At 45.2% G+C, this 14,351-nt stretch overlaps 1 protein-coding gene across 1 annotated transcript in view; it reads right to left on the reverse strand.

Moving 5' to 3' along the window:
• Positions 1 to 359: 359 nt before the first annotated feature.
• The window catches only part of LOC147601451 (serine/threonine-protein kinase MARK1-like), a 38,050-nt gene continuing 24,058 nt past the window's right edge, over positions 360 to 14,351 (reverse strand). The window contains exons 9-15 of the mRNA XM_086744670.1: positions 13,519 to 13,612; positions 12,821 to 12,939; positions 7,245 to 7,337; positions 6,593 to 6,693; positions 5,352 to 5,513; positions 4,294 to 4,548; positions 360 to 393 (exon numbers count right to left, since the gene is read on the reverse strand). Of these exons, the coding sequence (XP_086600796.1) occupies positions 360 to 393; positions 4,294 to 4,548; positions 5,352 to 5,513; positions 6,593 to 6,693; positions 7,245 to 7,337; positions 12,821 to 12,939; positions 13,519 to 13,612 (858 nt within the window). The remainder of the gene's footprint in view (positions 394 to 4,293; positions 4,549 to 5,351; positions 5,514 to 6,592; positions 6,694 to 7,244; positions 7,338 to 12,820; positions 12,940 to 13,518; positions 13,613 to 14,351) is intronic.

The following is a 14,351-nucleotide window of genomic DNA, read 5'->3' on the forward strand; positions in this document are numbered from 1 at the left end:
TCTCAAGCATTATTTTTCATCCACAGAAGCAGGAGTGAATGTTTATAGTCTTTTCATTGACCTATATAAATTTTAATGTTGTAAATTGGACTGCATGAAAAGGGATCTACTTCATTTGGAAGGACCGCAGAACCGACACGATGCTAATCCTGAATTTGCACAACGTAGAAGATGAACTCTGTACACCTTCAGACTATTTTGCTGCCTGCAGTAATTACTGTGCTTTTGGAAAGGGCAAAACCCAAGTATTTTAGTATGAGAACTGTTCAAGTAAGTTTTAATAGAGTGCACCAGTGAATCAAGATGACTTGTATCAGATTTTGTTTCAGTGAACATCAAATAAAAAAAAAGCAAAGGGGCTACAGTTCTTTCTTTCCAAACACCACCGTTTTTCTAAGGCAACAATAGACGTCCATTTCCGAACATAACTGTTACATAGGAAAGCTACATCACAGCACAGTATGTAAAGTCCATCTCAGTCAAGAGGCCATGAGACAATGGCACATGAACTACACTTGCAGCCTCCTCACTTAGGGTTACAGAGTTTACCACAGCTTTTTTTTTTAATTTTTATTTTTTAAAGTGCCAATTTCCTCATGCTGCATGCATTGGTATAGAGACACTTCAGCTGGGCCCCCAACAAAGCCGACTTGCTGGCTGGAGCGACAGGGGTGCTATTGGACCGCAGTTTAGGTTCATTTGCACTTTTCTGTGATCCTTCCTCAGCTTCTGGACCCTCGGTGCTGGCAGTGGCGCCATGCTGACAGTAGTGGGCTGAACTGTGCTCCCCCTCCCCCAGCAACACTAGTTTAAAGCCCTCCGGACGAGCCTGGCAAGTCTTTGTCCAAGCAAAGCTTTTGACACTGTCCCACACGACATCCTTCTCTCTAAACTAGAGAGACATGGGTTTGATGGACGGACCACTCGGTGGATAAGGAGTTGGCTGGATGGCCGCACTCAGAGAGTGGTGGTCAACGGCTCAATGTCCATGTGGAGACCGGTCACGAGTGGCGTCCCTCAGGGGTCCGTGCTGGGCCCGGCCCTGTTCAACATCTTTGTCGGCGACATGGACAGTGGGATAGAGTGCACCCTCAGCAAGTTTGCCGACGACACCAAGTTGTGTGGTGCCGTCGACACGCTGGAAGGGAGGGATGCCATCCAGAGGGACCTTGACAGGCTGGAGAGGTGGGCCCGTGCCAACCTCATGAAGTTCAACCAGGCCAAGTGCAAGGTCCTGCACCTGGGTCATGGCAATCCCAGGCACAAATACAGGCTGGGCGGGGAATGGATTGAGAGCAGCCCTGGGGAGAAGGACTTGGGAGTGCTGGTGGATGAGAAGCTCAACATGAGCAGGCAATGCGCCCTTGCGGCCCAGAAGGCCAACCACATCCTGGGCTTCATCAAGAGAAGTGTGGCCAGCAGGTCGAGGGAGGTGATTCTCCCCCTCTACTCTGCCCTGGTGAGACCCCACCTGGAGTACTGCATCCAGTTCTGGAGCCCCCAACACAAGAAGGACATGGACCAGTTGGAGAAGGTCCAGAGGAGGGCCACGAAGATGATGAGAGGGCTGGAGCACCTTTCCTATGAGGACAGGCTGAGAGAGTTGGGGCTGTTCAGCCTGCAGAAGAGGAGGCTCCGGGGAGACCTGGTAGTGGTCTTCCAGTACCTCAAGGGGGCCTACAAGAAAGATGGGGAAAGGCTGTTTAGTAGGGCCTGTTGCGATAGGAGGAGAGGTAATGGTTTTAAAATAGAGGGGGGTAGATTTAGATTAGAAATTAGGAAAAAATTGTTTACGATGCGAGTTATAGAACACTGGAACAGGTTGCCCAGAGAGGTGGTGGAGGCCCCATCTCTGGAAACGTTCAAGGCCAGGCTGGATGAGGCTCTGAGCAACCTGATCTAGTTGGGGCTGTCCCTGCTCCTTGCAGGGGGGTTGGACTAGATGACCTTTGAAGGTCCCTTCCAACCCTAACCATTCTACGCTTCATGGCCACCCCTTCTACAGGGGTTTCTAAGCTGTGACTGACACATCACTAGTTACGCGCAAGCTAATTCCAAGCGTTAGACGGATCCTGTTGGAACAGTTGTGCACCATCTCCTACACTGATGTGCGCTTCAGTGCAGCGCCCAGTGGTGGCACGCAAGCAAGGCAAGTTTGGAAACCCCTGCTCTAAAACGTTCTGATGACATGTGCAATGGTAACTGCAGCAGACACACGGTACTCCATCCTGCTCCAAAGAAAGTGGAATCTATGAAAAAGCATGACGGAAGCTCTGCTGAGTTCACGATCTGGAGCGTGCCATACACCAACAAAACTGAAGTTGAGGGACACAGTCCTGAAGCAGAAATCCTACTATAAAAGCAGCAGAGGAAGAAACCCCACCCTGCGATTCACAAGTCTTCAGTTAATTCCCTCCCCTCTTTTCCACCTTCCCCCCTTTTGCACTTATGATGCATTTTTGACCCCTCTCTGTGTAAAAAGACCTTAAAATAACATTGTTTAACTGATGAGGGAAAATGTTGTGCTGTACTTTGGTCGTAAATCGCTTGTTTCTCAAACAGTGGAGTACACAGACAGCAGCTTTTTTGCAGAAGTAAGAGGGACATGGAGATGCAAAGTGCGTCTTGATGCAATGACTTGCACAAAATTTCAAGGGACTAGTTTCCAATGAATGTTCTTATTCTGATGCTTCCTTACTGAACAGATTATTTATTCCATTGGAGAAAGCATTCTGAGAAACAGCACTAATTATTTGACAGTAATTCCACAGCCAACTATTTCTGTTCTCGTCCCAGGTACTTAAGATGTCTGATGACTCCCCATCCCTCACTGGGGAAAGGTGCTGTTCTCATTTTGATAGTCTATAAAACTTTTGCTATTCCGAGAGGAGTCAAAACAAGCATCTTTAATTTAACTTTCAGTGTGATCCCCAGAGAACCACATTGATATTAAGAGACAGAGCATGGCAGGGATAAGATCTCAAACGACTCTTAGCCCAAAACAGACACTGTAGGATGACAAGAAGTAAAGGAAGCTAGAGAATGAAAGCAAGAGCTAAAAGCAACTTCACACTTCATGTATTTGAACATTTGATTAATCTCTTTTCCCTTTCCAGGTCAAGAATTCGACAGCTAACAGACTTTGAATTGAAAAGGGCCAATGTAAATAAAATGCATTGTCTGTTATACAATGTATCGTGTTAAGAATGTGCTGCCTTTGTTTTTTTTTTTTTAAATAACGGCTTTCTCTTTTGGAAATCTACACTGACAACACAGTTGACTGACTAACTTTGTTGTAAGTTAATTTGCTCTCTGGTTTTAAAAAAAATAATCTCCCTGCAATTATGTAAGTGCTGGAGATACCAATAATAGAGGATCATAGTCCTGCATCCTCAGGTTTCTGAAAAAAGAAAAGCATTCACCTACTTTTTTTTTTTTTTTTCTCCAGGTCATCATAGGAGGTATGACTTAGACACACACTGACACACTAGCAGCTCATCAGGTTCCATCAATTTTATGAGGAACATCACTACATTTCTAGCTTTCTCTCTTCTTTCCCCTTGTAATACCACCTTATGCAATTAATGATACTTTACTTAGGAATTTGCAACTACTAGCTTAATCTAGCTGTGAATTTATCCTAGTTTTTGTTGTTTGGGTTGTCTTTTTTTTTAAAAAAAAAACAAAACCTCACACAATTGATAGAATTCAGTACATAACAGCATGATTCTGCAAAGAAAATAGAGGTTTCCAAGATACAATTCTGTTGTAAAACTATCAATAATGCAGTATGGACACATTTATACGTAGATTTTAGAATTCCCTGAGATCATTTGTTAGTACCTACTCCCTCTAAGCACAGCAATCAAATCATTGTAAATATAGCCCTTGCAACAAACTGCACCCAGTTAAAAAAGTAAAATATTGCTAACTTTAAATAATGACTCACTTTTAAAGTCATCACTTTCAGTATTTAAGTTAATTTGATTTGTAGTTAATTGTAGCACCTTTGTATTTTAGCTGTAAGGCATGAGCAAAAAAAACCCTTTTGAGTAGCGTTCTCTTGCTCCTTTAAGATAAAGAAGCAGAATAGCTGGTCAAACACAATGGTTACAATATACACAGACAAGTAAAACAAGGCAGGTTCTGGAAGGAGCACACACAGGAAGCACCATTCTAACTAAATTTACATTTAACTAGAAATTCTCAATGACTTCCCAATTACGGCCCTAGTTACAGGCTGGGCTTTGGTTGGTTGGTTGGTTTTCCTCTCTTAAAAATCGAGGTACTAACCTGCGAACAAACTTGGAAGTTATCTTGCTTATTATACCGGTTGACATTCCTCTTCTAGCATGTGCAAAAGCACCGGTTTCATGTGATGGTGAGGCGGGCGGTCCATTGTAAGTGGCATCACGCCACTCCCTTAGCTGCTCTCCATGGGAAGTGCTTCGACTTGAACTGCCCCGAGGAAAGCGGGTTCGGTCTGGAGGGGTAGTGCTCATACTGTGAGCGGACGGGGGAGCAGCGGGCGCTCTTTGAGCTGCACTGCTGGGAAAACAGAAGCATAAATACAGAGAAAGACTATGCTAGAAACCCTCCTACATGACAACCATTTCTCAAAGATAGCAAAAGAAACCCTGCTCTTGATTTTTTTTTTTTAAATCTGAATCTGCTACTGATTTGTCTTTATGATTCATAGTTGGAAGTAATCAAGAGATATTTTTATGTAAAATCAAATTATCTCAATATTAAGAGCAGTTTGCAAAGTATACACAGATAATAGGACAAAGGAAAAAAGGTGGGAAAGTCTGTAGTATGATCTGAAAGTGTTCCCAGCCCTCCTCTGGAGAAATAAAACCTTTAACAGACAAGCACTCCAAAAACTTAACAGATATTTCTTAAATAGTAATCATCTGGCACAAATAAATGTATAAAGCTATTTGGGCAGTTAATAGTAAGAGCAGCTCTACTATAGTGCTTTTGGACAGAAATGAGCCTAGCAATCTCCAAAACCAAGAGGTTAACATTTCAGTATTTCATTTGAATTTCTGGTGGTCTATGTTGTATGGGCCTGTCTAAATTTGTTAACATTTTTAACTACTTAAGTTTTCCAGAAGCTTCCAGAGGGAGGCAGTCAAGGAACTTCTTTAACTGTATGCAGGCATGTGTGATGAACAGAATCAGGCCTAAATACTCTGTAATACTCACACTACTTGAGTAAGCTACTGTTCTGAAACAGAATGCAACATGACAGCTTTGAACAGACTACCAACATATTGAAGTATAGAATGAACGGAACAACAAGATTTTAAAAGTGCACAGCATTAAAGGAACAATAATAAAGTTATTACCTTGGTCGGTAACCTTCAGTGCCATCTTTGATGGCTGGCAGTGTAACTTTTATGGGACGACCAGAGGCAGACGTAGACTTTTGATGCCGAGGCCGTGTTGGTACAGCAGAAGCTACTGCAGAGCCTGCAGAAGATGGGCTACTCGCAGGCGTTTCTGTTAGGCTTTTACAGTGGCAGCAAGGCAGGAGGGATGGACAAATGAAAAGGGAAGAGAAGGGTTAGTGTAAAAACCCCTAGTAGACAGGGAAAATGACAACTATTTTTTTCTTTTAGAACACGGGAAGTGCTGTTTAAATAAGCAGAAGACGGAGTGACCAGGCTGCCTTGGTCAGCTAATGTAAAGAATATAGAATTCTGAGAAAATTATGTTCATCCATAAATCAAATCAGCATATATGTTACATTAGGCCTTTTCATTCCTCCCAAGATTAGAGACTTCTATTCAAAGTAATGAAGTATAAAGACATATTATTCAAAGTAGTGAAGAAAGATTACACGTGGAAACAGTAAAAAGTACTGAAACAGAAATTCACAAGATTGAAATAGACTGATTAAATAGACTCTCAGAATAAGATTTACTGCTTTAGGTAAAAAAAAAAAAAAATCCAGTTTTCAGTACTGCCCATTAAAGCCAATGTTGTATTTTTCAGTCTGGTAAAGGGTTTAACTAACACCAAAGATGAACAAAGAACGTATTTTTCAAAAACGTAATTGTGGCAGTGTTAAATACAACAGTATTTCACAAAACATACTAAACTGAGTGTAATTCTCATCCCATTTACAGGTACCAAGTGGTTTCCAGCACTACTAAAATACTATTATAGGCCAAAACCTGATATCGAAAATGATCGATGAGTGTGAACAATTTCAGCTTTTGGAGTGATTACTAGGAGAAATGAAAAAGAATCAGGCTACACTGCTAAGGCGCTCCACCTGAAGGTCTCCACAGTAGAACTGCCTACTTAGCTGTGAGCACAGTTACTGAACTCGGTGCTGGACGACAACCCAAGCACATTCCATTTTTATGTGATTCCATAAAAAGAGTACAAGGCAGATCTACACATTTAGTTATTAATTTCATCACAAACATAGAAATTGTGGTGGAAGAGAAGACGAAAACCTAGTCAGACTTTATGCATTTCGCACCATGCTTCATAATGGTATTGACTAATTGCACAGCCTGTTTCTTCTATGCTTCCGTTCTTATACCAAAATTAATAAGCCAGAAAATTTGAAGAATACCTGTTGTCCTTCCCATTCTGTATTGCAGAACAGCGATCTGAAGAACGTTCACAAACATCAGTGTTCCTCCTTGTCATTCCACTACCAGAAAATACATTACTCTAGAAGAAAACGAAGACTAAAATTAAATGAAATACTTTATCCTACTGTGTATTATGTTGTACAAAAATGTAAGCATTGGAAGCAAATACAAGTAGAGTTTCAGCCATTGATGTGTATCCTTAATGTCTTCAAATGTACTAGGTTAATCTTGTTGACACAAATCATTTATATCATCAGCTATTTTTTTCCCAAGAGCTCATTCACCATCTCATTACCGTACCGTTGAGAGTATGCTAAAAGTAAACGTAGGAAAGTTTAATTTTTCTGACACTTGCTTTACTAAGTATTATTCTCCAATTCCCACATACTGTGTTACGGAATTCTTTGCCTCTGGGATCAAAGAACAAACTGGCATCCCAGGGAATACATCTATCTGACTGGCTGAAAGGCTTCCCTGTGCAGATGAAGTTGCCAACTAGAGCTCCAGCCATTTTTTCAAGAGAAAAATGAAAAGATTATTGATCTGTGTCACTCAACCCAGAAACTATGATGCAGATAAAATGGCAACTAGGTCTTGCAGCAAGAAATACTGATGGGACTGCCTCCACACAGATGGAGCTGCTGAAGGGAGAGGCTGCAGTGCAGACCTCAGGCTGCAGGAAGCGCCTGGACATTTCTCCTGGGGCAGGGACAGGCGGCAGCCCTGCCCGCAGAAAGTTTGCTCAGGTGGAGGAGCTGCAGGAGGCGGTGAGAAGGCTATGTAGCATCAGGGAGGCTGAGAAGGAGTTGGATAGCTGGTTCCAAGCGCAGTCTGCACCAGAACCACAGCCCCTGGCCAAACAGCCAAAAACTCCCCCACCAACACATGCAGAAGGGAGGGGAGCCAATGATACAGCAGAATGGGAGCTTGCAAAGGCAAGGGCCAGCAGGAGGAAGAGACTTCCCCTGAAACCTGTGGTGCCCCTGCAGAATCGCTTCACAGCTCTGAAAACTGAAGAGGAACGACCCAGCGCATCAGGAGAGATGCTGGAGCTGAGCAAGGCAAGCCCGACCCTGCTCCCCACATAACGACCAGTGCAACTAAGAAAAGGCGATGGGGGATAGTAGTGGGTGATTTTTTTCTGAGAGGTACGGAGGCACCCATTTGCCACTCCAACGCGCTCTCTAGAGAGGTGTGCTGCTTACTGGGGGCTCGTATCAGGGATGTTACCAAGAGACTACCAAACCTCATACAGCCCACTGACTGTTATCCGCTGCCGCTGTTTCACGTGGGCACCAGTGATACAGCCAGGAGCAGCCTGAGAACTGTCAAGAAGGATTACAGAGCCCTGGGAGCAATGGTTAAGGACTCTAGGGTGCAGGCTAGACCCCTTGATCCTCCTGGTCAAAAGGAAGGGGCCTGAAAGAGCCAGTCAAATCCAGCAAATCAACAAATGGCTACAGGAATGGTGCCACAGCCAGGGCTTCAGCTACTTAGACCATGGGACTCCCTTTGAGAAACTTGGTCTACTGGGGGCTGATGGGGTCCACCTGACAGAGCATCTTCAGCCAGAGACTTGCCGACTCATTAAGAGGGCTTTGAACTACCATTGCTTGGGGAGAGGAACCACAATCCATCCCACCACTGTCACTATGGCACCAGTGCCAGCAACACGTGCCCAGAACTTGCAGAAGGATCGCAGGTCAGCAGGAGAGCACCTAAAATGCAGCTGAAGGGAATTCCAGCTGCTCCAGCCAGTAAGTTGGCTTCACTGGGGACCCAGCTCAAGTCCCTCTATGCTAATGCACATAACATGAGGAACAAAGAGTGTGCACGCCTGCGGGGCTACGACCTTGTTGGCATCACAAAGTCGTGGTGGGATGGCTCCTGTGGCTGGAGCACTGCGACGGAGGGATATAGACTCTTTAGGAAGGGCAGGCAGGGGAGATGAGGAGGGAGTGTCACCCTCTATGTCAACAACCAGCTGGAGCGTATGGAGCTCCGCCTGGGGAGGGATGAGGAGCTGACAGAGAGCTTATGGGTCAGGATTCGAAGAAGGGCAGGGACAGGCAACATTACAGTGGAGTTCTGCTACAGGCCACGTGCCCAGGAGGACCGAGAGGATGAGGCCCTCTATAGACAGACAGGAGCAGCCTCACAGTCACAAGCCCTATTTCTCACGGGGGACTTCAACCACCCTGACATCTGTTGGAAGAACAACACAGCAGGGCACAGGCAATCCGGAAGATTCCTGGAATGTGTGGATGACAACTTCCTCCTGCAAGTGACAGAGGAGCCAACGAGGAGAGGTGCTATGCTGGACCTTGCTTTCACCAACAAGAAGGGGCTGGTGGGGAATGTGGAGCTCAAGGGCAGCCTTGGCTGCAGTGACCATGAAATGGTGGAGTTCCAGATCCCTAGGGCAACAAGGAGGGCACGCAGCAAGCTTTCTACCCTGGACTTCAGGAGAGCAGACTTTGGCCTCTTCAGGGATCTGCTGGGCAGAGTACCATGGGATAAAGCCCTGGAGGGAAGAGGGGCCCAAGAAAGCTGGTTAATATTCGAGGATCAGCTCCTCCAAGCTCAGGAGCGATGCATCCCAACAAAGAGGAAGTCGGGCAAAACCACCAGATGGCCTGCATGGATGAACAAGGAGCACCTGGACCAAATGAAAAACAAAAAGGAGGCCTACAGAGGCTGTAAGCAAGGACAGGTAGCCTGTGAAGAATACAGAGAGATTGTCCAAGTGGCCAGGGATCAGGTTAGGAAGGCCTGACAGTCCTAAATGTGGCCAGGGACATCAAGGACAACAAGAAAAGCTTCTTGAGGTATGTCGGGGACAAAAGGAAGACCAGGCAGAATGGGGGCCCTCTCTGGAAGGAAATGGGAGACCTGGTTACCCAGGACATGGAGAAGGCTGAGGTACTCAATGACTTTTTTGTAACAAGGTTACAGCATTGGTGGATAAGGGACGAGCAATGGACATCACCTACCTGGACTTGTGCAATGCATTTGACACCGTCCCACACAATGTCCATGTCTCTAAACTGGAGAGACATGGATTTGACAGACGGACCACTTGATGATAAGGAATTGGCTGGCTGGCTGCACTCAAAGAGTTGTGGTCAACGGCTTGATGTCCAAATAGAGACCAGTGACAAGTGGCATTCCTCAGGGGTCGGTATTGGGATCGACTCTGTTTAACATCTTTGTCGGTGACACGGAGAGTGGCATAGGTGCACCCTCAGCAAGTTCACTGGCAACACCAAGCTGTGTAGTGTGGTCGACATGCTGGAGGGAAGGGATGCCATCCAGAGGGACCTTGGCAAGCCGGAGAGGTGGGCCTGTGCAAATCTCATGACGTTCAACCAGACCGAGTGCAAGGTCCTGCACATGGGTTGGGGCAATCCCAAGCACAAATACAGGCTGGGTAGTGTATGGATCGAGAGCAGCCCTAAGGAGAAGGACTTGGGAGTGCAGGTGGACAAGAAGCTCAACACGAGCCAGCAATGTGTGCTTGCAGCCCAGAAAGCCAGCCGCATCCTGGGCTGCATCAAAAGAAGCGTGGCCAGCAGGTCGAGGGAGGCAATTCTGCCCCTCTACTCTGCTCTTGTGTGACTCCACCTGCAGTACTGCATCCACCTCTGGAGCCCTCAACATAAGAAGGACATGGACCTGTTGGAACGAGTCCAGAGGAGGCCACAAAGATGATTAGAGGGCTGGAACACCTCTCCTATGAGGACAGGCTGAGAGAGTTGGGGCTGTTCAGCCTGGAGAAGAGAATGTGCCAGGGAGACCTTAGAGCAGCCTTACAGTACCTCAAGGGGGCTTATAAGAAAGATGGGGAGAAACTTCAGCAGGGCCGGTTGCCACAGGACAGGGGGTAATGATTTTAAAATAGAAGGAGGCAGATTCAGACTGGACAGAAGGAAGAATTTTTTTACACTGAGGGTGGTGGAACACTGGAACAAGGTTGTCCAGAGAGGTGGTAGATGCTCCATCCCTGGAAACATTCAAGGCCAGGCTGGACGTGGCTCTGAGCAACATGATGTGGTTGGAGATGTCCCTACTCCTTGCAGGGGGGGTGGACTAGATGACCTTTTGTTGTGGTTTTGTTTAGTGAGGGGGGGCGTAAGGTGGTAGCTTTTGTAGCAAACTGCTAGAAGTCGCTCCCCTTTGTTCAGTGGACTCGGCCGGGCCTAGGGCGGACCCGCTGCTGGCCAAGGCCGAGCCGATTGGTAGCAGAATGTTCCGTGATAACGCCTTTGCGATAACGCATTTAAGAAGGGGAAAACAGAAAAAAAAAAAAAAAAAAAAGAAGAGAAGATGTGAAGAAGCTGAGTGGGGGCAGAGGCACAGAGGGGGAGGTGCAGGCCTCATGGGCCTTGCAGGCCTCACCCTCTGGCCTCTTGCCAGGTGGCCGACTGGGCCCGACTCTGCCCGGCCCGGCTGCAAGAAGTGGAGAGGAGATGAGCTGGATGATGTGAAGAGATTCTGAGAGGCGTCTGCCAGCCTGTTGTGGAGAACTTTTCTTGTGAGAGGAACGGCTGCAGATGCCAAGGTGAGTTGGAGGGGGAGGAGTAATGCGGCTCCTGGCCAAGATTCCCCTGCAAGCCTGTGGTGACGACCATGGTGGAGCAGGTTGTCCCCCTGCAGCCCATGGAGGTCCACGGAGGAGCAGAGATCCACTTGGAGCCCATGAAGGACCCCACACCAGGGGAGGTGGATGCCTGAAGGAGGCTGTGACCTGTGGAGGGCCCGCTGGGACAGCCGTTCTGGAGAGACTGAACTCCGTGGAAGAGATGACCCATGCCGGAGCAGTTTCACGAAGGACTGTGGCGTATGCGTGGCACCCCATAACGGAGCAGGGGAGGAATGCGAGGAGTTCTTCCCCTGACCATGAAGCAGCGGCGTAAAACAACGCGTGATGAACTGACCACAACCCCCATTCCCTCTTCCCCCCTGTGCCGCTCGGCAGGGGGGGAAGGTAGTAGAGATAATGTTAAGCTTGGGAAGAGGGAGGGGTGGAGGGAGGTTATCTTGTTCTCTGCCTCATTATCCTGCTGTTTGTAGTTATAAATGAATAGTTTTGCCCGTAACGGTAACTTTAATGATTTTCTCCCTGTGCTTATTTCAAACCTCGAGCCGTTTTTCCTTACATTATCTCCCCCTATTCTCTTGGAGGGTGGGGGGAGTGAGAGAGAGACTGCGTAGTCTGGTCCCGATCGGGGCTGAACTACGACACCTTTAAAGATCCCTTCCAACCCAAACCATTGTATGATTCTGTGATTCTATGACTGACTTTGTGTTACTAATTTCAGTTTGCACACACTTCATAGAATACCTACAATCATTCTGCTCCTCCCCTTACCACGCACAGATTAGCTGCTGAGGACTTGCTTTCAGTATATGACATACAGTGCTCAATTGGGGTGGTAGAGGTTTTCAAAGTGCTAATATTACGTAGCAATGCATGCTGGCAAAAGATTTCAAATACACTACACTTGGGTACTGTAGGACACCATGAACTCTGCAGGATTTACTGTGTGTTTAGGTCTCCCTCATCTACAGCTTTTTGGCATTATTATCACCCCACAGAGACTCCTGAATAAACTGTTTCAAAGCCATTTTTGCCAGGAAGATTAACAACTGCAGTAATTGTTTTTGAAATCAACTCTCTTAAGCCACACTGATACGAGTGAAGGTGATAAATATGTTTTTAAGAAATCCTGCCTTCTCTAACACCAATATTTCCTCATTGTGTATCCTAAACATGGACACTGCTGCACATGAACTTCCTCAAGGCAAAGTAGATGCTTTCACATTAGGAGAGACAGACTCCTATTTGGAACAAAGATGTCTGAAGCAGTAATATGATAGCGGTTTACAAAACTACGAATGATATAACAGAAGAACGAGTAAATGAATCATTTCTTAATACAAGAACGAGGTTGTAACTCATAACACCAAGAGGCACACACACAAGGAAACAAGCAGGTTGGTTCCTCTGCACCTCACCCCATTTCTGAAGTCCAAAATGAAGTGGTTTCAGAAAGCCAAATAGACGAAATTAATAATTATAAATTACCAATCACAATTTTTCTTTAAAAAAAAGATGTTACAAAACAGTTCATAAAACATCAACAACCAGAATATTCAACCCAGCCAGAGGTAAAGGCCAAAATCAAAGATGTAAATTAGGTAGCACTTACTTCAGGCGGTTTTCTACCTAGAAGCAGATAAGTAGCCATGACTTCATCGTACTTTTTGTTCACTAAAGATTCGTGGGTTTCTTCTCTTGAAAAGCCCATTTTGACCATAATGTCTAGAAGTAAAGAGAGCTAGATACATTAGCAAATTAAGTGCTTGGGTTTATTGACAACTGAAGAACAGCAAACAGAGAAAAAAATCCTTAGAATGTAACGGGTAACTAGGATTCAACTCAACCAGCATCATCTTTGCTGTGCAGATCAAAAAGCCTACAACTCCCCTCTTTCATTGCTATTTTCTTCTTGAAAACTCTCAACTATGTTATTCAACATAGTTCAACGTGATTCAACAAACAAGTAAAACACTGGCAAACAGAAACTAGGGCCAACGGAGTATCTTTCTCTGACCATGGTGGATAAAAATTGTTGCCCTCACAACAAAATCTGTTTCCTTCTGCCTGTTGAATTCTGTAATCTTATTTGTCTCTTGCTGTGCTTGTAGACTCATGTCAGCTCAGTCAAGTCACAACAGTAGTTATAAGGACAGCACTGTAATGAAATTTCTCATTTAAATAAAAATAAAACATTTTACTTGTACGATGAGACTGTATCTCCAATTCAGTAAGAGTTTCGTTTGACTTACAAGATAAAATTGCCTGCATATATCAGCTGCAACATCCTTGTAAAAGTCTTACCTATTGTCTTAGTGTCAATAAAATCTGGTTCAGGCTCAGGCTTTAGTTCTTCTTCTTCATGGCCAACATTCATCCACCGATCCTTCATAATTTGCTAAGAAAAGAAATGAGCTTTAGGTCAATATGCCATTTACCATACCCAATTAAATCTGTGCTAGCAGGTCAGAGGAAAAACAACTTCAAAATTCATAATAATCTGAATGCTGCTCTTTCCCTCACACCTTTTCACCCCCTCACATCTTATAGTTTCTTCTTTTATCTTTCACGTCCTTTTCTTTACATCAGTTCGTCCTCCCCTAGTAGTCACCCTTGCCCAAAATATCAGAAGAACTACTGAGAGAAAAAGCCTGCAGGTCCAAACACAAGAATCTTTCATTTTGTACCCTTCACTTCCATTCCCTCTTAATCTTATCTTGCCGAGTGCCTGACACTCATGCCCTTATCTTGGTTAAGATCTCTAGATATTTCTGCAACACCAACTCTATCACAATAAATAACTCCTCCAAATAATAACAAAGGAAGTGTTTAGAAACTAAGGAATATTTCAGGAGCGTGCTGATGCTTCTTACAGTCATTTGTTACAAGATCGTGATGCCAACTGGTCATTTTTTCCTATGGATCTTCTCACTGCCCTTGACCTAAATATGTTCACAGCTTGGCTGGAGGGAGAAATGCTTCTTAACTCTCTCTGTGCCATGCAGATATTTACTTTAACAATTTCTCCTGCATTTCTTGGAAAATTTCCTTCTGCTGTAGCCTGGATCTTTTATATCCCTGGAAGACTGATCAGCTGGAATCCCTAACCACCACCACCACAATTGCTCCTTAAGGGC

Source organism: Chlamydotis macqueenii, chromosome 3, assembly GCF_036417535.1.
Source record: "Chlamydotis macqueenii isolate bChlMac1 chromosome 3, bChlMac1.mat, whole genome shotgun sequence".
Taxonomy (NCBI): Eukaryota; Metazoa; Chordata; class Aves; order Otidiformes; family Otididae; genus Chlamydotis; species Chlamydotis macqueenii.